This window comes from Chroicocephalus ridibundus, chromosome 6, assembly GCF_963924245.1.
Source record: "Chroicocephalus ridibundus chromosome 6, bChrRid1.1, whole genome shotgun sequence".
Lineage (NCBI taxonomy): Eukaryota > Metazoa > Chordata > Aves > Charadriiformes > Laridae > Chroicocephalus > Chroicocephalus ridibundus.
Window position 1 is genome coordinate 20,378,782 of NC_086289.1, and position 24,993 is coordinate 20,403,774.

The window sequence follows — 24,993 nt, forward strand, 5'->3', positions numbered from 1 at the left end:
AGCAAGAAGGTGGCCAACATGTGGTCTAGGAGACAGGTTCATTGATGGGTTCATACTCAAATGGAGTCAACACCAAGGCTGGGACCTGGAGCAACACTTGTATAACATCATTCACTCCCTGTGGTAAAATGCTCTAGGGAAAGTTCTGGATATATGACGAAAACCACTTTCATATTTGTTTTCAAAACTCCCCAGTTCTGTGTCTGTTTAGCTGCAAACTCCCTAGGGCAAAACTCCCTCTGGGACACGCACGAGCTTAGAGACACATTCCGCTGTGAATGCAGCTCCCTTGGCTAACAGAAAGGATTGGCCGAAACAAAGAAGTCCTACTTGAAACGTATTTGGTATCCAAGTTAGGACTGTCTTCTTTTCAGATGCCCCCATTCCAGTTCGCCTTCACAGTAGAGTAAAAAACACACCTGTCTTTCCTTGCATACGTAGAAGTAGTATACTGGAGGATCCCATTCTCCACAGCAAGAGTTTAAGGCGGCCCTCAAAAAAAGGCTGCAGAAGTGTACACATCTACCACACAAATGACAGTTAAACAAGCAAAAGGGATTTGTTTTTTAAAACAGTTGTCTATTTCTCTTATCAAATCACCTTTTCTTTTGTATCTGTGCACAGATACTTTGTATCCACAGGCTCCCCTTGGAAAGCAAACTTTTATCCTGTCCTCTGAGAGCCTGCCTACTTCTTGACTTGTTAAGGGCATTTAAATTTGTAATGTCAAACCGAAAAAATGGCTTGTGCACTCTGCTAGGCTTTCAGATTACATAGGTTCGGTCTAAATGTACCATGGAAAACCTTAATAGATCTATTTATCTATATTTTAACATGTAGATGACATTCTGCTCTATACTGGATAGACATTATGCTGTATACAGTGACAGCAACAGAGAAGCGCAACATGAATAGCACCATGTCAGTTTAGCAAAATATATGTGACCAAAAAAAGGGAAAAATATTCATAATAGGAGCAATTTCCCTTAATTCAACAACTTGAAAATGGATCCTTGTTCCTGAAACAGTCTTGATCTTCAAATTCTTTTTTATTTAATTCAAAATGAGCCCTTTCCAAGGGGAGACTGCATTTTCTGAGTTCCAAGTCAAAGTGGGTTTAAAAATTTTACTGTTTGCAGAATAGGATCATAGGATAATTTAGGATGCAAGAGATCTCAGGAGGCCTCTGCATGAACCTCCTGCTCAAGGAGGGTCAGCTCAGAGGCCAGCCCAGGTTGTTCAGGGCTTTATCCAGCCAGGTGTTGAAATTTTTCCTGTTTATTCAAATATGGGCATTTGGCTGAATGTGCTCAAACCCCAAACCAAACGAGTACCAGCTTCTCCATTTCCACCCCACACCTCTGCTGCAGCTGTCCCTGCCAAATGACAGAACGGCAAATCTGACACAACTCTGCATAACAGGTGAAACAAACCTTAGAAAATCATTAAGGGCCAAATTCAAACCACACCGAAATCAATCAAGAGATGTCCTTAGTATCTATCTAGCCTGTCTAAGGGAAATATTTTAGCAATTAGCACTGACAACAGGAACTGTCTCATGGGATCAGGACAGGTTCTGAACACACGGCTCTCGTCAGGGACGGAGGAAGGCTGGGAGCCGAGTTCAGGTTGGGAAGGACCACCACGTGTCCTGAAAGCAGCCTCGGTCCTGGGAAATAAAGACCCTCCTGAAGAAAACCTCTATCATAAATATTAAAACTGTGAGAGTAGGGCAGTGCCTGTGTCCCATCTCCATGTTGCATTTATTAGTTAAATGCTTGATTCTCCCCTTTCTTTTCTGGAAGTCAAGAGTCACTTCACTGAAAACAATCCTGTAAAACTAGCCTGAGATGTGTATAAGGCTGATTTCTTCCTTAGAACTCCCACACTTCAGTTTTAATTGGGAAAAACAGTATGAAAATGAGACAGAGAAAAAGGAAACCAACATCCAAATATAGATATTTATATGCAGGCATATTACATTCAATTTTTCCATCTTTTCACCAAGGTTCTCTCTTTATCTATGATGATAAAAAAAAGCCTACGCAACGATGAGTGATATTTTGTTACAGATCTTTCAAAAAAAAGTGATAATCCAAAGAAGCACTTTTTTAGAAATTAATACTTTGGATGTTTTGTATCTCTTTTTTTTTTTTTTTTTTAAATCACAGAATTCACAAGACCAAAATTAGGTACAATGTTTTTCAGGTTTTAAAAGTTAGCACTGTATTTTAGTGGGAGCCTGAAAACAAAACAAAACAAAAAGCACTTCAATTATAATAAGCAAAGGTCTTCTCATCCTAACAAAAAATTAAAAGCTGTTATGGGATTTCATTCAACCTTGCTCCTTACCGAAATATTTCAGGCCAAGTATCAAGATAAATTGAAGGTTTAAGTTGCATTATAAATAACCTCTGACTCTAAGGAAAGTTATTTGGAGATTATAAAGAAATATGAAGAATTCAGCAGCATGTTAGTGGACACTGCAAAAGTATATGAGAAGTCTAGAGCAGCTGTAACTGTATTCTGGTTGTTTAAAGGTTTTTTGACATAGTATTGCGCATCCAGTATACAATCTTTTTGTCAATAACATCTGGGCAATCGTTGTGTGCAAAAAATGAATCTTGGGTTGATGGCGTAGTTGTAGCCATATGCTTTCTACCTGTCAACATAGTTCAAAGGCAGTGAGTGAGGAAAGTTCGGTAGATGTGGCACCTGTCCTAGGTCTCATCGGACGGACAGGATGGATTTATACGTTTTACTTTGTGCCATATATCGTGCAACACATTTGGGCAGAAGGACACTTGCTTTGGCAATCCCAGCCATCAAAATGGCAAAGCAGCAGCAGCAGCAAGCAGTGGCTTCATTCTGTCGTATTTATTTGTTTAGCTGGCATTGCCCCTTCATCTCACTGGTAATTTGGTGCTTACTCAATATCACACTTCTTCAAAGTGATCATCACCTCACATCTCTCAATGTGGTCAGATTTCATTTTCCTTCCCACCCAAACCACAATGAGATTCAGACATAAAGTGTTGTACAAACATCAAATCTGCATGTGCTTTTGTGTGCCTGTGTCTGTTCGAACGGTTCTTAAAAACACTAGCTGGCCTATTTTGGTACTTCAGTTTTCAAGATACTCCTTCAGCAGCAAAATCATCTAAATCAGTGAGGGACACTATGCCAGTATTTGGGGTCGGGCTCATGTCCTTTCGTAAGTGAACTTGAGTTTCTTCAGCATCTTGACTGTAGGAGTAAGAGGCTGGTTCAATATAGGGCCGAGTATCCACAGATTCAGCGTATCTGTAGTCCTGCTGCCCATCTTCTGGTAGTTCAGCTGGTTCTCCTGGTACAGCTGACATTAACCAGGTAGGTTCAGAGAGCTGAGAAGATGACTTCAGCACTGCTACAGATGAAGCTGGCAACGGCAGCACTCTAGGGTAGGAGGCATAGGGAGAATTCATAATTTCTGAAGAGGGGGGTTGGTATAAGTTCCCTTCCGAGGAAGGGACTGAGACTTGAACATACTTGCCAGTTTCTGGGTCATAAAATGTCTTTAAATTGACTTCTGCTGGTAAATCAACTACGTAGTATTGACCAGAGTCAGGGTCTTGAAGGAGTTTACGCTGGGTTGAAGAGGGTGAAGGGCTTACTGCTGATGCACCACTGGGTCTTCCTGTGCTGGTTTCTGTGGGAGCAAAAGTTGAGTGAGGGGCAGGATGGAGAGGAGAATATCCCAAGGGTGAAGGAGATGCTAGTGTCTGTCCAGAATGAGATGGCTTTCTCCCTACAGCATCTTCATGCTCACTCTGATGTTTTTTCTGCTGCTCTTGCATTTTCTTTCTCCTGCTTGCCAGCTTTTTGGCCCGCCGCAGAGCCTTTTCTGTTTTTGGTGGCACAGCAGGAGGCTTGCCTGCTGCTCTCTCCCCAGGTCCCCTGGGCTCCAGGCTCTCAGCTTCCCCTGCAGAACTGGAAAGCAGATTCCTCCGTGCCGAATCAAGTATCTCTTCCGCAGACATATCATCTTGTCTCTTTAGTGCCACGTTCAGCAAGGCAGGGTTTATAACATCCTCTGCCTCTCTAAGGCCAGAAGTTGTTGGTTTGTCTGACGATGAACTGGCAGCAAGAGAGTGCATGGTGCTGCCTGACCTGGGGCTTGTAACAGCAGAGCATACAAGACTGTCTAACAAATTGGGTGCACCTTCTGCATGTAGGATGTCCTCTAAAGCTTCATGGAATACAGGAGAATACTTGTGGTCCTCTGATATGGAGCCAGTCACAGGGGAAATTGTCTCCCTAGTGATTATTTTTTTAGCACAAGAGCCACCTTTGCGATTAGATAAATGATGATTCTTGAAGTAATTTGTCGTTCTTTCTGCAGGATAGGTGGGGTTGTTTTGTGCTTGGTCATTTTCCAGACCTAAATTTGGCTGTGTTAAACTATGTCTTGCCTTCCTAATCTGGGGCTTCTCTTTCCTTCTGCAGACACTTTTCTCATTCATTTTACCAACTTTATTTAACAAAGCACAAGTCTCTTCATCTTCTTCCATCAGCCTCCCTAATGAAGAGCTCTCTGTATCTTCCAGAAGACCGGGATCCAGTGTTGCTGAAGTAGATCCAGGCTCACTAGCCTCTTTCCCTCCATCGGTTGCTCCATCCCTCACGTTCTGCTGCCCTCTGTGCCTCAATGCCAACCAGCCTCCCTCCTGGGCATGCAACCTGTTTCGGTGCTTCTTGTTCCGCTCTGCTGGGGACATAAACCTACTTTCCATTTCCTTATAACTGCTGCTCACTGTATCATCCAGGGAAAAGGATCTGAACAGGGGTAGCTTGACGGCCCTTATCACCTGAGGTGACCTGAATGTGTTATCTTTGATCATAAACAGACTGGGTTTGGTTGAGCTTGAAGATGGTGGTGTTTGTGGTTCTTCAGACCTCTGAATGGACATGTCCCTTATACTGTCGGCAGCAGAATCCATGGTCTTGGCGTCTTCCTTTTTCTCTGTCCTTAGTTTCTCTTTCATCGAGCTCCTCTGTTCATTCCCAGTAACCTTCCCCTCCTTCTTCTCTGCTGCACCAGTATCAGAGTTGATACAAGCATAATACTGCAGTTCATCTTCCCCAGCCTCTTTCCTTCTCTCCTTGTGGCTTTTCTTACTGTCTGAATTCATTTCACTCTTAGTCCTCTGGCTTTCTTGAAGGATTGCCTTCTGCATCAGGGGCACTGGTGGAAATGGCTCCTCCTGAAGTGGCTGCTCTACCGTGGAAACAAAAGATTGCTCTGAAGAACTAGTGCTTCTTTTGCCGTGTGCTTCATGGCCAGTTACCACCATATTGTTTTGGACGTCACTGTAAGGCACGTCCTCTGCTGGTGAGAGTTGGTTTGGGATTGTTTTGAAGGTGAACTCTTCATTCTGATTAGCAGCCTGTCTTTCATTTTCCTCACCCTGGACGCTGGGATTTTGCATGGGCTGCCTCTCTGTTGTACCTGCACTCTCTCTACTGAATGGTTTCAGTGCTGGATACTGCAGACGTTTCCTTAAATCAGGTTCATTTGATTCATGTCTGAACAAGGGGAAGCTTTCATTACCCCTTGTGTTTTTAACCAGACCTTCATGTTTTGAATCTTCTGGCTGCAAGTTGTCTCTAGTTTGGTAAAATAAAAGGTCTGCTGTTGTCTGGGGTGAACTCAAAGTCAGGTAATTGTCTGTAAAGTGTCCGGTTAAATCAGTTTTATTGTCCTTCTCAGGTACACTGCCAGACAATACAGAGGTTATATCACTTGATTCATCTTTCTCTGCAATATTTTTGTTACTTTTTTCTTGTAAAGTTGAGAGTGAGGCATTCATTTTTGTACTCTCCTGTATATTTTCCCTAGCTTTATTTTTCTCCTCCAAGGCCTTTAACAGGGGAGAAGGGGTATAAATTCTTTTAACACGTTTACGTACATCCTTCAAGTTGAATAACAGACTTGATGCTTTTGATTTGTAACTATCTCGAGACCTGTAATCTCCAAACATGCCCTCTTCATGGTCTCTCGCTGACGCGTTCTCAGTGGGAGGAGGTGTCAGTGGGATCAGCTCACTTTCCACGGGGTCTGCCTCCTGTTTTGGTGGTATGATGGGTGTTAAGAGTTCACTGATGTTGAAAGAGGGACTGATCGATCCAGGGGAGTTTACCTGTGTAGCCAGAGGAGTCACATCCAGATCAGGCTCAGCACCAGTCACCTTTTCAGACAATGAAACCATCTCATCACTGGCTGTGGACTTCTCCTTGGAAGTCTGTCCCCTCTCTGCTGCCCTTTTTGTAGCCCTCTGTCTCCTCCAGGGTGGACCCATATTGCCCACTTGGGGACTGAGGGCTTCCTCTTCGGTTAAGGTGGCCAGGGGTCTTCGTGGAGGTGGGCTGGGTGCCTGGGACATAGGTGAGGATGAAACCATCCTGTAGGACACAGACTGAGGTGATACAGAGGCTTGGGACATGGCACAGGGGGAAAGCTGAGCTGGCATTGGGGGTGGTGGCACAGGAGGGGCTTCAGGGATGGGGGGTGTTTGGGGATGGCCCTGCTGGGTGGGGGGTGGAAGTGGAAGTGCCTGTGGGACAGGGGGTGGCCGAGGAGGACCCTGGGGCGCATGGATCCTAGGGGGGGGACTGGGCGGAAGAGCAGCAGTAAATTCTGTTTCTGAAGTGAGGGGACCCTGAGGTACACAAACAGCAGGGAGAGGGATGCTGAAAGCAGTTTCTGGTGGAGTTGACTCCCTCGGAAAATCTTTCTCCTGCCTCTTAGCAACAGTGGTTTTGACGGCTGGCAATTTATGTTCACGTATGTGGGATCCTTTAATAAATGGTGCTTCTTCCAGGTATGTAAGACCTTCATTTTTCATTTTTATATCAACAAATTCCTCCTTTTCAGTCAGTTTTTTGTGATGAACATTCCATGATTCAAAAGCACTATTCTCACTGTGAAGAAAATTACCTTTTTTTGCTGGCTCATTAACTGTCATACTTCTGTTTTTTAAAGCCTTTTTAGAAGAACGGGAAAAATTTGACTTGGCTACTTTTGACATCTCAATCAGCACAGGATAATAACCATCAGTGCCACAATAACTCAGGTCTATCTTATTAGGTCTTCTCTGTGGCTCATGTTTGCCACTGAGACAGTGGCTACCTTGACTACCGTCAGAAAATCCAGAAAGTTCCTTGTGGATGCTTAAAATGTCTGTGTCATCCCAGCAAGCCATATCATTTCCATGATTTAATTTATATTTTTGAAAGCTATTAATGGGCTGCTTAATGGCTATCAGGGAACCTCCTGACCCTTGGTCTGCAGTCTTATCAAATGTCTTAATCAATGAGGACACTTTTGAAACATGTTTATTGTTCCTTGGGCCAGGGACTGGCAAATTCAGCTTTTTTCTTTCTGTGGCAAAGGTGTTACTTTTAGCAACCCTCTTCTCCTCTGGAGCACACTTTGGTAACTGCTGGAATGTGGAAGCCCATATTGTATGTTCATTGTTTTTTGCTGTTAGCTTGTTACAGACATTGCTTTTCTTGACGGCGTGGTTTAACGTCCCTGGGTGAAATTTAGCAGAGAACTGGAGGGTGAAGTCAGGTGAAATGGCAAGATCCGGTTCATTGTAAGAGTCTTCGAGTTCTGCTACGCACAAACTTTTGAAAGCCCGGTCTGTGAGGCTGCTCACCTCTCTGTCTGTGTCATCCAGGAGACTCCCAATACTTGAGGAGTCACTATGTCCTTCTGTATGTTTCTTATTTCCCTGCATTGTTCATGGGAGTCATGAATGAATTATCCAAAGGAGTAATTTCAGGGGTCAAATAGGCAGATGACTGTGTGGGGTGGTTCCAGCTGTTTGCAATTCACAAGCACAAAGCAATTCCTCCAGACGGTGCTGCTGCACGTCGATTCATCTTACGGAATAGCTGAAGGAAACTTTCTTCTCTGCAAAGCCAAAAATCATAAATTATCATTTTTCGATATTAACACTATTAGACAGAGAGTATTTTCCAGATACATCAGTCACTGACTAATTTGCTCCTACATGCATTCTAAACAAGATGCTAGCAACACAATAAACAACATGAAAAATAATTGTTATTTTGGTCAAGTAGCTCATGGTAGATAGTTTAATTTCTGGAAAGTGCCATTAAAAATAGTGGTTTTACCTCAGATTCTTTACTTAGGCTCTTAAACAAGGATATAAGAGCCAAATTTCAAGTACTTCCCTTTCCATACGTCCAACCATAAACACTTCCAAGTGCTATGCATGTATTTAGCTAAGAAGGTTAGCCATGTTTTGGCCAAGAGTAATAAAAAGGGAGAAAACTTACTTAAAAAAAAATGTCACTGGGTACATCATTGCATGCTATGTCCAAAATGAAAGAAAAGTTGATAAAACTTACTTGTCAAGATCTCATAATTATAATTTAAAATATTTTGTGAAGAATAAGGTTATTATAGAGGATTCTATTCTCACTCATCTGCTAGATCATGACTGCAGAAAATTAAGTCTATAGAGATGAACCTGCTTGTATCAGACTGGAGTTTTGCTGGGACAATTACCCTGAGCAGAACCCTTGTTTGAGAAAGTAGAATGGCACCACAGGTAAAGAATATGTACTGTGCATTAGCATGTTCCGAGCAAACATTGCTGGGGTAAAATCCTTTAGCCACCCATAACCAGGTACGGTTGGGTTGGTATGTTAAAACTGAAGAGGCTGCTAATATCAGCTTAACCAGCAGAAGGCAGGAGTGCCTAGGGGACTCTAGCAGACCCACTAAAGGAGCACAGGAAACATTTGGTTTCAGTTCCAGAACTGCTGAGATCAAAAGGTAACCCATTCAACACAACTATAAAATATCACAGCCTTCTGTTAATCCCTGATTCTGATGCACAGTCAAGGCCCACAGCATTGTGGGTTTTGTCTATCTCCACATCAGTCTGCAGACAGGATGGGGAATCTTTGGATGAAAGAAGTATAAGCAAAATGGACCCTTCAGCTATACTTGAAATCTCTACACTAAAACTCTTTAAAGTTTACCCTGTAAACTCTTTAGATACTTATTCTCACATTCAAGGGCTTGGGCAGCTTATTGACTAAACTACGGTGAGACACAGTTTAAAAGCATATTCAAGAGCTACATAAAAAGAAAGTCCTTTTAGACTCCTTAAGGAAAGTCTGATCTGTATCTCCATTTCCTAGGACGCTTGCATCATTCACTAACTTCTGATGAGCTGAAACACCTCGGTTCATATCTACAGCAGTTTCCAGCTTTTATACAAGTAGAAGCTGTCTCCATCTCAAGCTTGGATCCACTGTAGAACTGAGCAATGAAATCCAGATCCAGATTTGAGACCCTCCAGCTGTCCAAATCCATGATTCCATTTGTCCCTTCTCAGTGAGACTCTTGGAAAGGGCATGGTTTTTTCCCTGTGATGAACCAGTGCTGGTCAAAGTATGAAAAGCCAGAGGAACTGCGCTTAATCAGTGAAGTTACTCAGGCTCAGTTATTTCTTCAAATGAGAACACTTTTCACCTTCCTTTTCTATTTAAAAACTCCTCAACCAGCCTATTTTTAGACACAAAGTATCATAGTGAATTTTGATTCGGTCCTTCCAGCCACGCAATTCCAATGACTTATGCAGAACTACAATAGATTTACACCAGAAATAAGACAAGCTTAATAGAACTTCTCCATTTTACTTTGTACAAAGATTTTTCAAAAGTGAGTTTCACTCCCCCTGCTGCACATACATTTTTGTGTATAATGCAGCAAGAAAAAAAGAGAAGAGAAATGAAAGGCCACCCCATTTTTGGTTTTGATTCTTAACTGTTATATAAGTGGGAAGCACAGGTACATACCTGCCGTGTAATTTTGCTTCTCATCTTTAGAACTCCCTTTCATGCTTGTATTTGGCTCCATTTCTGACCATCTTTAGTGAGGAGGTAGAAATAGTCCAGTGGTGTAGATTTGACAGAAATAGTGTCCCGGTATGTTTCCGCCCTTCAGCATTTTTTGATCTTGAGTGAACTCTGCAATTTGAAAACAAAGACATGGGTTTGCATGATCTGAAGATTGTCTCGTGCTGTATTCGTTCATTTATTTGTTTATTCACATTTAACAAACATTTTAGGGGGGTTTTACACGATTTCTTACCAAAAAAGACAGGTATCCATCACAGAGAGACAATAATCAGATACCTTGAGGGTTTGGCAGCTTGCGGAGTGCAGTCAAGTTCCTAGCAAACAACTATCACAACCTCCAGCACTCTCTGGTAGCCCCAGCAGGGACTAACAGCTGAGTGAGCAATGGTTTCCTGGCAGGCTGCCCATTGCAAAGGCTGGGTGATGTCTCCAGGCTAAAAAGAGGGGTTGTGCCAGATGACTTCTTCCCTGCTGTTGTCTACATCCCTGCTGTACCACTCTTTCATAGGGACTGCAGAGGAAAATGTATGCCTCCACTCCATCTGTATATGACTTCCTACTGCCAACAAATACAGAGAGACATCAGTCTGGTGGACTGGGAACTAGTGCAGCTGAGGTCTGAAAGACCGCCCTTTTCACTGTCCCTGTTGTAAACGAGAGGAAAAGTGGACAGCTGGGATGATGAGGGGCAGTAACCAAAACATCTTTTTGCTTCCATGCATCAACCAGAGTCAAGAGATGCTAACGGAAAGCTCGGCTATGGTGACCGTGCATTGCTGCTGTCCTTTTGCCGTGGAGACCCCCAGGGTTCAGGCTAGTTTGCTTAATCTTTGCAAGAATATATCCATTTCCTACAACAAGACCTGCCTGGCCCTGAGGTAACGCAAACAGCACGTGCCTTGAGGTAATGCAAATAGCACATAGGTGCAGATACAGCAGATTTTCCTGAAGCAAGGGTCTCCTCTAAGGAAGCTTTTGTGTCAGCCCATGGTATTCAAAACACATTGGCAAAAGTGGCAACAAGGGCTCATCCACTGGGATGGTCTCCTACACTTACCCGAGGAAAGACAGTTGTCAGTGTTAGTTTAGGGACAAGCCTGTACCAAGCAGAGATTTTTGTGGTCCGTTTAAGATGTCTGAGTAAAAAAATGGTAAAAACAAAGAAAAAAAACCCCAATGCTATGTCTGGTTGCAGCCAAATGTAAAAGGGTATCCTCATTGCAGAGATGTGTACTCAGTTATCTCCTTGCTCAGAGGTTAAATTACAATTTTACTGCATCTGTGGTGCTCTTAACTGTGCAAAGCCAACGCAGCCGTGGGAGATTGTGATTATGTTCTGGCTCACTCATCGTCAGGGCTGTTGACTAAATTCCACCGACACAATGTTTATCAGTATTTATTGGTGGTGGTGCCTGAACTAGGAGGAAGCTTGGCTTTCAGATCTCATGGACAGAGGTCTGAAGAAACATCTTGTCCCTTGTAAGCTGAGAACATTTGCTGAAAAGTGAGTAGGGTAACAATAAACATGGAGATCATGATGTAATCTCAGCACTTATTTTCCTAGATGGAGTCACTGTTACAAAAACAACTCAGCGCCAATGGTTAAAAAAAAAGAATAGCGACTGTCACTGTCTCTGAAACCTTTGTGAAGATCCTTGTCTTGCCTGGCCGTAATACTAGCACTTGGGCAGTGTAATGTTTCGAGCTGGAAAAGTTGTATCTACAGCAAGTGTTCAAGGTGCAGATCACTACTGGGACTGGATGGAAACAGCAGCACTGTACTGGTTTAGCTATCCCTTGTATAGGTATGATGGCAACTTTTGAACTTTGGGCAAAGAAGCTGTTCATGGCTGGTTTAATAAACCGGTAAAATACCATTTCTTTACCATTTTGGACAAACATGGCAGCCAGCAAGCAAGGTGCAGTGTTTAAGTTTAGGTCAGGATTCAGCTAGTTCAAACATTTAAGGATGTTTGAATTTAGCCTATTTTCAAGACAGAGGAAAGCAACACCAGGCATTTGGAACTGCTTGAGAAATGCTGAGAAACATGTGAGGTATCTTCAGTAGGCATCATCTGATATGAGCTACCGAAAAAGCTTGCATGAATGTACAGATTTCAAGGAGCTTAATCAGAAACCAACCTCCCCTCTCTCTTAAATAGGAAGCTTTTTTCAGTGGCTCTCTTAAGTGCCTAGCAAGTTGTGATGAGAAGGTTAAATTACAGAGACTATTCCTGGCCTGGCACAGACTGAATGTCAACTTTTTTCACTAGACAGGAGGTGGGCAAACCAGCAAACTTGGCTGGAGTGTGTGACATCACTGCTGCTGCAATATATAAAGGGCTGGTTGGTTCCCCCACCCGCCTTGGCTGAAATGTTGTGCCATGAGACATCGCGGTGGCATTTTGGCAGCGCCCTTGGGAGCTGCATAGCAATCTGGAGTCAGCAGCACTGCATTCCCCTCGAGGATGGGAAGAGAAGGGAGAGGGACAGAAATTTTGTTTTAAATCTTTGTGAGCTGGTTTCTTCATGTGGTGCTCTCTATATGGCATCCATCCAAAACTCCAGCCCCAAACTCAGAGCCCTATGGTGACTGCTGGCTGAGGTTTATTCAGAGGCCTGCTCTACTTTCACACATGCTGCTGCTTTGGGCTTCCAGGGGTTCATCATGACAATGAGTAGTTAGTGCTTCGTACCATGGGAAATAGGAGAATCCCTAAATAATTGATGAAATTTTTGCCTAGGTGCATGTTTGCTCATGGCACACACAGGAGCTCATAGTCAGATGAGAGGACTGGTTGGAAACAGGCCTGTTCAGCTATGTGTCATCAGGCGGAGACAACGCTCCCAGCCGATGGCAGCTCCTTGCTAGGATTTTCTAGACAGAATATCACAGCATGACAGCAGCGATCAGTATGTGAACAGCTATTGAGTGTGCTGCTGTCAGTCAGTGGGCATGGCACTGCTGTCTTCATGTCGCATTTAGGAAAACAGACAAAAAGGTGTCAGGGAGTTAAAGGTCACCCTATGAGTCCCTGTCAGAGACAAGAAGCCAGAAGAATGACCATGAGAAATGAACCCCCCCTGTAGTCTGGTGTAGAATACCTGAACATCCCCCCAGACAGTGCTGGGCTGTTTGGACTACCAAGGGTATGTGAGCTGCTCACATTGGGCTGCATTGGAGCCAGATCTGCCCTGCTGCCAGGGCTGCTCCAGGCACACTGCCTCTCTGAGCAGCCCCTGGGGCACATGGGGCAGGATCACAGCACCCCCACCAAGGAGGGGAGCTGCCTGCTAAGAGAGACAATGGTGCTCCAGCCACATTTCCCTGAACTGTCAAGAAAGGCAGCTTCTGGATTAAGATAGTCATAAGATGAAAGCTATTAGCAGGAGTCTCCATTTCCCTCGTTCAACAAGATCACTTTCACCTGTGCTTTGTGGTCATAATGGACAGCCAAAGTGAATTCTCCTGCCTGGGGAAAGGGGAACCACTTTCACGGAATCACGGAATCTTCAGAGTTGGAAGGGACCTCTAGAGATCATCTAGTCCAACTCCCCTGCTAGAGCAGGATGGCCTAAAGCACATCCCTCAGGGCTGCATCCAGGCGGGTCTTGAAAATCTCCAGAGAAGGGGACTCCACAACCTCCCTGGGCAGCCTGTTCCACTTTGCCCAAATACAAATACCTGCTCCAGCTGATGGAGGATGGAAGACTGGATCTGTCCATCTTAGGGTGAAGATCCCAAACACTGACAGAAATGACTAGGATAGAAGAAGGTGTCCTCAGCTATTCCAGCATCAGATATTTGATCATTGCTGTGGAAAGCAAGGTGAAGGAACCATGTGTCTGAACCAAACCAATGTAGACTGGGTCCATTCCCTTTGAGGATTTGGCCTAGCAATTGTGTCTCGAACAGCTTGTCCTGGGCCACAGAAGAGGAGAGACTGTTCTTGACTTTGGGCCAGCTTCTGTTCTCAGTTACACTGGTATAAATCTAGAGTCATTTTACTGACGTCAGTAGAATAACTGAGAACAGAATTGGTGACTCTACGTACATCTACTTCCTAAGCCGACACTGGTGCACTATCCAGAAGGCTACATAACTAACTGCAACCACAGTAAAGTGAATTCCGATGTCTCTGAAGAGCCAAACCTCACCCCCGTGTGGCATTCAGACCAACGCGCAGAGGAAAGGGATTTGGAACTGATACCATATTCCTGTGCCATCAAATCATGTCCTCTGTACAATTCTGATTTTCTGACCTGTATCGCTTGCCACTGACAATAGCAGTACTTTTGGGATAAAGTAATTTTGCTCTTTTCTGCAATATTCACTAGAATACCTAGACCTAAAAGTGGTGTGGTAGATGTGCAGTTCCAGACTGGATCAGCAGAGCTGGCTGCCAATCTGAATTGGCATCCTGTGGACAATATAATCTTTTGGAAATGCAGTTGTGTGTGTGTGTGTGATGGGTGAGTGTTCTCATTTAGGTTGTTTGTGAAATTTCACATGGAATAAAGATTCTGAAGAGAAATTAACTTATAAATTTCAAAATTTCATTCTGAATTTTTTAAAAAATGTTTCATTTCAGATTGTTTCACTATTTTTACACTATAGGCCATGAGAAGTAACATGTAATATATACCACAACAGTTAAAAAGGTATATTATAACTGTCCTTAAGTCAGAGACAGTGCATGCTATTTAACATTAACTGAAACTTTTAATTTTATTTTCTACGTCAAACAATACTCTGATGGTATTGCAACAGAGAGTGTGATCTTGTTTTGAAATTTCCCTAAGTAAATATTCCAAATGATAAAAAAAAATAATTTCCAATTATCTTTCTAGTGGAAATGTCATTAAAATGAATATGATTGTGATTTTATTTGTTTAATCAAACCAATTTTTTTCTGAAGAAAAGACAGCCGAAGTTTTTTTCTCCCAGTGAGCTCTACTGAAGCTAGTGCATCTGTTGCCATGGGAGCTGCAACTGGGGACACGTCAGACTCACAGCTCAAGGAAGGTCAGCGCAACCTGGTGGAAGTATGAATGCAAGGAGGGAGTGTACCTAGCTAATGACCGTGCGCTATGTACCCTGCTTTGTGTCCTTTCCCCAGAGGATGTGAACCTCTTCCAAGGGCCAGCTGGAATGCTTACCTCTTCAGCTCGGATCACAAAGCTTCAAGCACTGGGAGGTGAAGACATCACGTGAAGAAAAATGGGAGGAACAGAGACTGCTTGCAACAGCTATGGAGAACCACGGCAAGTGTCTCTACCTTTCCCTTTCTGGTTCAATGGCAAAGACCCAACAGTTATTTCCAGCTGGTCTCTGGACTGCCTTTCCCACAGTCCTCCAAATGCCCCATCCTGCCAAGAGGCCTGTCAAGTCTGGAAGAATGAGATGTCTCTCAGAATGGCTTGTATCTGGACCAAAGCTTTCTTGCAATTCCTGTTCACACCTTCCATTACCTGAGCCCTATCCACTGCCTTTGAAGAGTCAGTAACATGCAGACAGGGTGGAAGAAGTCAAAGGCACAGAGCGTGTGACTAACACAGGCAGAGGGCAGGTGCAGCACTTGACAAACAGCACAGCTCTAGGAGAATGACAAGGCAAAGGGATGGTGCTCCTCCCATGACCTGAAGTCAGCACAGACAAGTGACATCTAAGCAACTGAACCCAAACAGTGCATTTCTTGGCATTAAATGCCTGACTGGAAAAGGCCACTGCCTGTAACTAGGTCGGTCATTATACACTGAGATATTTATACAGCTCCCCAGTAATATGGTACATGAACACCTCGTGGCTATTTATCCTTACAAACTCTCACACTGCAAGCAGGATTTCTGTCTCATTTGTAGATCAGCAGCTAAGGCCCAGATTCAACTGATCAATTTGCCCAAGATCAAACAGGGTACGTGTGGCAGGGCAGGGAACCAAATCTATGTTTTCTGAATCACACAAGAAGAGCTTAACTTTTGTCAGTTAAGGCAAAAGTGTGCCTCCCCACTGCCCTTCACAGGGCACAGTACTTTACCACAAGCCTCTGCAAAAAACACCCCTTCAACTGAATATGGAGCCGTAGCTTGGCATTGTATTGTATTATGAAGTCCATCCAGATTTGCAGGTGACTGACTTACTGCAAAGGTCTCCACCCTGCCTCAGATTCTTGATACCTGTATCTCTCTCTGAGATCACGAAGAGTCAAGCCTTTCTCATAGTTCAAGGTGACAACTGACATTTCATTAGTACAGCCCCCTCTCTGAGCACTGACAGGATTTTGGCTGATAAGACAGGTATCGCCTCCTTTCATTTAGTCTCAAGGAGGGCTTAGATGATGAAAGCTTCTGAGTTTTCACTTCCTGAGTGTGAGAAAGGAGATTTTCCCACAATAGAGGGAAAGTTGTAAAGTACCACAGCATTGCAATGGCTAGAGATGGGAGATAACGAAGGGGGAAGGGAAGAAAAATACATGGACAAGAAAAAAGAAAACAAATGGCTTGGATGCCTTGTAAAGGCACATGCCAGACAGTGCCAGCCCCTGTCATGGGAAAATTGTAATGATACCAGCAAGTACGCTAGACACAAGAGGGAAGCAGGTATATTCTCCTCTGTGACCTACACAAGGAAATCTGCAGCTACCAACCAGCCATGCCTCACTTCTCTTTCCAGGCTGGGGAATCTGAAACCATCCCCTACTTACACTGCCCTCCTCATCAGCCCCAGCACACCGATACCATCTGCACTGTCAAGTTTACACTTAGACCACTTAAGCTCCTTGACAAGGGGAGTCTGACCCACACCCACTCACACAGGATACAGTCTCGGGAGATAACAGGCTTGCAGAGAACAAGTATTGTTCTTTTACTGGTAGTCTCACCTTCTCCCTTCCTTTAAATCTTCTGGATATTTCCAGGGTTTGGAGAAGGATTTTGCTGAATCTGTTTTCTATAAAGAAAATAATTCAAGCCATTTGTATGTGCTGGGTTAAAAATTGTTTCAAGTTCTAAGCAGTTTTCTCACCCACTGAATTCCACGGGACTTAGGGACATGCAATATCCTGAAATACCTGTCTTATGTTACCAAAGACAAATAGGTGTATGTACCAGGGGGGGAAAGAGAAAGTGGAAGCTTTGGTTTTCAAGGTTTTCTGGCTCAGGCTGCAGGAATAGAGCCATTTTTTACTTACACCTTGCTAAAGCTTTCAAGTGCAATCAAAAGAGCTCAGTCCTTGAGCAAGCAGTGTGGCAGGGAGGGAAATACACACATATACATGCCAGAGCAATGACTCAAGCACACAACCATTCATTCACATCACATCTTTCCTCTGATGACAAACTGCTCCTCGACCATTTGTGATTATAACAGAGCCATTCCAGTTGAAGGACAAAAGCTGTGGCTTGCCTAACTTCTGCCTGCTATCTGGAAGATGGCCATGGGACAGCTAGCCATTTACGGCAGGACTTTGAGAGGGCAGGGGAGAGCCCACTCACCCTTGCCCTCAGGTATTATATCTGGAGGCCATACTATTTTCCTCCTTTTGAGAAGGAAAATCCAGCCAGTGGTCTTGTCCTGAGCAAGATGGAAGCTCCCTCCAGTTCCCTCTTCACTCTGCAACAGTGGTGGGTTTTTTTTCCTGGGAAATGCAGACTGCCTCTTCTTATTCGGAGGTTGATTCATTGTTATGATTTAATGGCGTGTCCCCTGGGCAATTCCTCATTCTTTTACAGTTAATGCTAAGGTGTTTCTTGTGATTACTCAGTAAAGGACATATGCAAAAGGCAGGAGGGAAAATAGCAAGAGTTTTAAGCAGAATCCACATTTGTTCCCTAAGAGACAGGTCAATGACTCTGGCTGAATCAGCCTCTCAGCAACCTCAGCGATGCTGTCATCACAGTGCTTTTCCAGCCCCCCCAGACCCTCTGAAGAACCCTGAAGGCAGGCAACAGCATCACCCGCAGCTCAGTGCTGTCACCAGCCACTTCTTCTTCCCCAGCCCATCTCCTCAATTCTCCTCCATACCCCAAGTGGTAATTCTACCTACTTGTCTATGGCTTCATTCAATTCATAAGCCTAGTCAAAGAATAATTTCTCAGTTTTGGAGAAACAGACTAAGTCCTAATGCTGCTACTTCAGAGCAGATCAGTTGAAACAAAGAGTCTCAGTGAACAACAACGTCATGATCAGGAAGGCTGCTCCACTCCCCCAGCACAAACCCTGGGTGCGGCTTGCAGGGTGCAGGTCCCTCTGAGCATGCCTTTGCTTCTGCACCAGCATCCCAGACAGTCCTGAGCACTTACTCCAATTTCTACACAATGGAGCCCTATGCTTTTTGTGTTTACACAAAGGATGGGGAGAGGGACACACCTCAAACACATCTCAACAGAACACAAGCCATCAGAAGTGTGCAGAATTGTACAAGGGTCTATAATGAAGCTGACAGGCAAGCCAAGCTGACCTTAAGGTATGACAGCTTGTGTCTGATCCAGGTAAAGGTGATAGACAGAGGCACATCTGAGACTAAGAACCTGCAGTAGCTGTAAAATGCCAGATGCTGCCGTTTGCTGACTCTGCTTGTTAAGGTGTAGCCAAATGTTAACCACATGCATGTCTGTTAGAAGCTTTTCAAAAACTTGCAGGGATTTTCATCTCTATCTTTTCTAAGTGGAAAGTATGAGTTAGGCAGCCTTCCTATACCTGACTGTCATAGCCCGATCACAGTTCCCAAAACAGCCTCAGACATAGTGTGTAAGCAGCAGGGAAAGAATCCCTGAAACTACTGGGATGTAGCTATGAGAGAGACTGAAAATAAAGATGCATCACTATTTGACCTGCTTGGCTCCTAAGAAGACCGGTCTGACTGTTACCAGATGATTTAGATTAATCATTACCGGCTAATGCCTTCTTGTATATCATTATTTGCAAGCACAGGAGATGGATGATAAAGAGACATAGGACTATAATTAAATATCTGCTTTCTATGCTTGTCCAAAGAGGATCATTTGGCAGGTGAACCCAGCGGAGAGAGAGAAACCTTACTTCTGGGGAAGGGTTGTCCTCTTATGTCTTCAATGCTGCCTCAGTTTCTCTGAGGCTGCCAAGGGACAGAGGTCTGAGTGGCAGTCTATCTGGCCATACACACTTGAAAGCCATAAAAACCTGGCAAGCAGCAACATAGTCGCAAAACACCAAGCTTAATATACATACATAAATATATATACATATATATATATGCACGCACACCTCTGGATATGTATGTATAAGCAATCACTGACCCACCCAAAAAACATATGTAGGCTTGATTGAAGAGGGACAACCCTTTCTCAAGGGTAAAGGTCCCCTGTCACTGCTCACATGCAGCCCCCGCTATGGTCCCTTTCCCCACACACCTGTCAGCTGGCTCACAGACTGCTGCTCCCAAAATGCGACACTACCTCAGGCAGCATTCGCTGGCTCTAAAAGCAATGGACTCACCCGCCCGCCTACAGCAGACAAAGCTCTGTGTGACCTGGCACCCCGGCCGCAGGAAAGCCAGCACAGCGAAGCCTGCAGCTCAAAACCACTTGCAGAATTTGCCTCTGCCAGCAGCTTTCTGTGTGTGTAAACTCGGCTAGACGAAAGAAAGGAACGACTGGTACAGATGAGCGGTATTTTCTCCCAACCTGGCTCATTGGGTTAGCTGGCTTTTTTCCTGGTCTTGGAGGGATTTACATTTTCGTGGGCCTTTTGCACAGCCCTAGTAATGCAAGCACAGACAAGACAAACGTTTCAGAGAAGCAGGTAGGAATAAGAAGCTAGAGAGTGAAACTTCCGCGAGCTTTTGGTTTGTGGTGCAGGGATGCAATTATACTTGCATACCTCCACTCAGCTGTGGCCTTCGAGTTCACTGGTGAGTGCCTGTTACAACTGTTTTGGTAACCAAGTTGTGAATATGTATGTAAATACCTTCCTAGTGATAAGCATGGAAGGATGGAGAAATTTTGTTGTTTGGGGGTTCAAATATACCGGGCATCTTTTATTTGTTAGTATTTTCCACGGGCCTTATCCTTCAAGCATGTAACCGAGGACATTTGCTTTTTACATGGTCTGTTCCTTGAAGAAGTGAAGGAGAAGGGCCACGGATTTTGATTCTGTCCAGAAAGCTTATATCTCCTTACTTCTCACTTTCCCTTCTCTCTTGCCTCCCTCCCAGCAGTGGCAGAGGACTAGTGAGGAACCTGCTGGCTGATACCTTACAAAGTCAGTGTGAATCAGTTGCTTTGGCCTGCTGCTGGAAAACTTCTTCCTATTCAGATTTAATCAGATTCCCTGTTCACAGGCCATTTAAAAAGCATAAGCAGTTTGGCTTCTCAAGCTCAATTTTAATTCTTTCTGTTCTTATTTTGCTCCTGAGTTCTGCAGCTAGGCTAACAAAATGCAGATACTTGGGATGGCAGATTAAGAAGTTCTGCAACAACTGGACTCAGAAAAGCTTACGCCATTTAAGAAATTTTCCAGTGATTAAAATTGGATACAAGTCATAGTCACAGTCATTTATAGTGGCCTCTCAGCACTGCCTAAGTATTTGAACTATTTTACTTTTTCAGGCTCTGTAGCATACTAATTGCTCTCTATAAAATATTTAAACTATTCTCTTCCTATTTGTTCCAAAAAAAGAAATAAAAATTACTTCAAAGCCCTATACAAATCACTAAAGTTTTTAAGAGTATCTTATCTGTAGGCAGTAATCATCTGGAAAATAAAATCAATGTGTATTTGCTTAAAGTTGCTTACAGCACAATGCACAGGACAATTAAATGTAGCTTCATAGCAATTTAGTGGTCTTTTAAAAAGATCATACCCCTGTACCAAATAATTATATGTCATAAGCAGCAATCACTGCATACAAATCTATATGTATGTCTCTTTCCACACACAGACTTTCAGAGACAATCCTGCATTTTTCAGAGCAGAAAAAAGCTGGACAAAATGAAAGGACTTTCCACCTCTAGTCACTGAAAAAATGGTATAAATGCTATTTGATTTCTCTTATCTGATCAATTACACAACCGATCCTTGAGCGCACACACATTCACACGTTCAGAGACCACCATTCTTCACCATTTCCCTGCTTTAAAAACACCCATAGGCTTCCCCCTTACCTTCTGTGCTCCAGCTTCCTGGTCAGGGACAAGGCAGGGCTGCGCTTTCTTCCCTTAAGTCAAAGCCCCAGCACATTTTACAGCAGCCTGCTTACTATTAGCACTTCCCATTATTTATGTGTTTCAGACTCTCCTTCTGAACATGGTTATCTTAATAGAAACAACCACTGAAAAATAAATAAAACAATAAAAGCAGAGGAGCTAACCCTCGAGCCCTCGCAGACCTGCCCAGCCAGGTGAAGTGGAGTGAGCAAGGAATCCAAAGTTAGTAAAATGTATTTAAATAGTTATCAGGCAAGGGGAAACCAAACAGAGATCATGGTGGGGAAGAGGCAAACATACGTATTGGAATAACCATGCGGTGTCAAGTAACAGACAGATGAAACAAACAGTCAGCAGCTATTTTTACATTCAGATTCGCCATTGGTAATGCTTCAGAGATAACTAATACAGAAAGTAATGCTGTGCGATTGGCTCGCTACTGCCAGTGATTCAAACCTTAAAGGACTGCATTTTTGCATCTACAGGTGGGAGTCAAAAGGTTTATTAAGGTCACCATTAAAAATACTGTGTAAAACATATTCACATGCGTAACACATTACTGTCCTACCAGTGCTTTTTCATAAATAGCTCATTTCATCATCAAGGCTGGACAAATGAATCCGGCGTTCTTGGAGTAAGGACCCCATTCCACTGTCCTTCCAAAGCAAACAAGATCAGCCGCCCTCCTGGAAGGCACATGCCAGCATTGGATTTCATTTGGCAAACTGCAATAGGATGTTGAATAATGGGGGAAATATGCCATAAAGTCAACAAGCAAAGTTTTTGTACTGCCGGTATAAACAGCGGGTCACACCCTGTGCCATGCTGAGTGCACAGAGCTTCTTACTGAAGTCACGGGGCTCTCTCGGGGCTCAGCATCACGCTGGACTTTAGCCACAGCCTGCTGCAAAATGAAGAGCAGAATCCCCTGTGATTACAGCCCAACTCCTACTTCCACGGCAGAGCAAGGCTCCACATGAGCCCAGTGCTCATTTGCATTTTAAAAAGAGCTGCTAATTACATTGCTACAGCATGAGCAAGGCAACAACCATGCGGTATCTGCTGCCTGAGAAACTCCAAGCATCAGGAAGCTTGTGATGAACTAATCCTCCCTGTGATCCAAGAGCAGTTGAAGCTTACCGGTCCCTGGAGGGACAATGACCTGCCTTCTCCAAAGCAACCTTCAGCTTTGAATTCCCCACCTGTGAGAGGTGTATCGTTCACCTTAGATCCCACCAGGAAGATTTTGCAAAGCCCACTCTGCTAAACTCCTGGTCTGGGCTTTTGGTGCTCAAGTGCTTCTCCTAACTCATCCCAAACTGAACGCTGGTCCTGCCAAACATCAGGGCACTTTGGCTAAGTTCTAGCCCCAAACTACGCACTTCCAACAGCTACTCACACCTTTCACCCATGAGAGCATTTATGCACAAAGATCTGCTGCATCTTGAGTCATGGCACCTACAAACTGAGACATCAGAGAGAACTGGCGCACGCTGAAAAAAAATAAAAATGTTTGGGATGAAAACAGGGAGTAGAAATGTAGTTTTCAGGCACCCACCACCACTAATGTCTGTATACGTGTGTCTGCCTCTCCCACACATTTCTAAAGAGGGGTGGAATGTATTTCTGGAATACTTGTGCTAAAAATAAACCCATCCCTGCTGTCTATGAAGAGAGGCAGGTATAGCCCTGCTTTCTGTAAGCCCATGAACTTGTGAACTGCTTAGAGGATGAATCGCAACTAGAAAGACCCCTATGGAAATCGCAACTGCTAGTGCAGGAAGGGTGGCTGATTGCTTGGAAAATCCAAACCAGGCCTCTCACATGAAAGCAGCTGGGGTTAACGCTATTCATCACGATGAATGTGCTTTACAGACTCCAGCTTTGAAAGGGCTCAAATCTTGGGATAGGCATTATGCTTATTCAAATATGATGATAATAAATACATATATTTGCAAATTCAGTGCTCAGATGAGACTCTGGGATCAGATGGCCTGTCATTAAAATAAAACCACTTCTGGGGAAAATTACTGAATAACACACAGCAAACACAACCCAGTGGCACTTAGATGTTGTTACCCTGCTCCCAGGATATTTAAAAAGCAAAAATTCCTGCTGCTTCCTTTCAGTGGGTGTAGAGCAATAACAGATCATACTGAACTTTTGTAGACGGCAATTTGGATTGAAATTCTAAGTTTATATGAAAAGAGTACACAATTTGCACAAATATGTCAATGGAAAATGAACGAATGTAGGTATAATGAAATCCATCTTTCACACACACACTTGAAACTTTGCATGCTTGGCAAGGCTGAGACTACAGACATGAGAGCCTTATGCAAGAGCAGTAGTTTTCAGCCTTTTCTGACTTGTATCCCATCCCTTAACACTTTCTCCAGGGAAATAAATAGAGTTCTGCCCTACTGAGAGAGACAGTTTTTTCCCTTTGTTACCTTAGCGGCAAATCCCAGAGAAGCAGTATGCAGACCCCGTGGGGTCAATGGACCGATCACATGCAAAGAGTCCCTGGTACATGGAAACCAAAAAGTGGAACTGATTACAAACAGAAATTAAAACATGCCACCCCAGTCTAGGAAAATGCAAGAATCAAACTGCTTCGGTTGTAGAAAGTAAATGGTTTATAACTCTCATGGCATTAACAAGCAAGGAGCCTATTTAATAACCCATGAGAGCTATGTGACTATATTGAGTTTTAAGTTGCTTGTTTACTGCACTTTTCATCCAGAAGAGCAATGCAGGTTCAATTCTTACCTGGCAGCGACAGACTGAATGATTTTTTGACTGTTACCACAGTCAGCGCAATAACTTGACCTCTGGGCACCGGACAGATGAGTGCAGAGCATCGTCTGGACAGAGCAGCCCCAGGGTCCTATCAGCTGAACAGAAGCAGTGAACCAAGGACTAGAACATGTCCCGCAGCAGGACACCACCTTCAACTGCTCTGCATGTTGTTCCCCACACTTGCAGGTAGGTATTGTTGTGCCTCACCTGAAGCCTCGCAGGGCCTGCATTTCTCTAGGGGTGTTTCTAGCACCTGCATGTCTGCTCCTTGATGTGCCCAGGAGCGTGGCAGCAGTAAGCGAGGAGTCATTGTGCAAACCAGATGCTGCTCCACCTGCCTCCTTGGGACAGCCCAAGCCCATCCAGCTTGTTTTCCAGCATGGGGGCTCCACCTCCATGGGACGTGTCTAGATGGAGGGGTGGCTGCCAGTTCTATCCCATTCCTGCAACATCAGCAACCTGGACCCAAATCCCTTCCTTCCATGCTCAAGCTGATCTGACCTCCTCTGATGACGGAAATACTCTCTGTTTCTGGGGAGGCGGCACACCACTTGTTCCTCCTCTTGCAATCTTTGCATTTCACACCTTGCTGAAGGAGAGAGGACTGAAAATGAGTTGAGGTGTCCAGTTTTGCATTTTCCTCTAGGAGGCACTGGACTTGCCTGAGCGTACGCACGTTTTCTGCTAAATGTGAAAAGCATCACTGCTTCCTCCTGCAGCTGGATTTTGTGCAAAAGCTCTGGTAAGACCTACCCCCCTTCCCTTTCTGTAGGAGGCAGCAGAGACCTGAGGGTCCTACAGGAAGAAGGATTGCTATAGGTATTTTCTCACCCAAAGGGGAACAAGATCAAGGTTCCATTTTCCCTCAGCACCTCCTGTTAGCCAACACAGGTTGTGCCTGGTATCAGGTGAAATGACAAGTAGATCTCTGTCATATTCCTCTCTGCCTTTATCCTATCTGGGTCCAGCCCCTTACATACCCAGGTTTGAACCAACTTCTGTCCTGATAAACCCAGCTGAGCAGATGTAGCTGAGCTCAGAAGGGTCCCCAGCACCTGAGACCAG

At 44.1% G+C, this 24,993-nt stretch overlaps 1 protein-coding gene across 2 annotated transcripts; it reads right to left on the reverse strand.

The window, feature by feature from the left end:
• Positions 1 to 1,947: 1,947 nt before the first annotated feature.
• Positions 1,948 to 21,398, reverse strand: C6H10orf71 (chromosome 6 C10orf71 homolog). Of its 2 annotated transcripts, XM_063338359.1 has the most exons (4): positions 21,085 to 21,398; positions 15,103 to 15,333; positions 9,880 to 10,050; positions 1,948 to 7,957 (listed from the first exon to the last, which is right to left on the reverse strand). In XM_063338359.1, the coding sequence occupies exon 4, from the start codon at positions 7,779 to 7,781 to the stop codon at positions 3,132 to 3,134; it is 4,650 nt and encodes a 1,549-aa protein (XP_063194429.1). In that variant the 5' UTR covers positions 7,782 to 7,957; positions 9,880 to 10,050; positions 15,103 to 15,333; positions 21,085 to 21,398; the 3' UTR covers positions 1,948 to 3,131. The 2 variants fall into 2 exon arrangements, with proteins under 2 accessions (XP_063194429.1, XP_063194428.1); XM_063338358.1 differs by lacking the exon at positions 15,103 to 15,333.
• Positions 21,399 to 24,993: the final 3,595 nt, after the last annotated feature.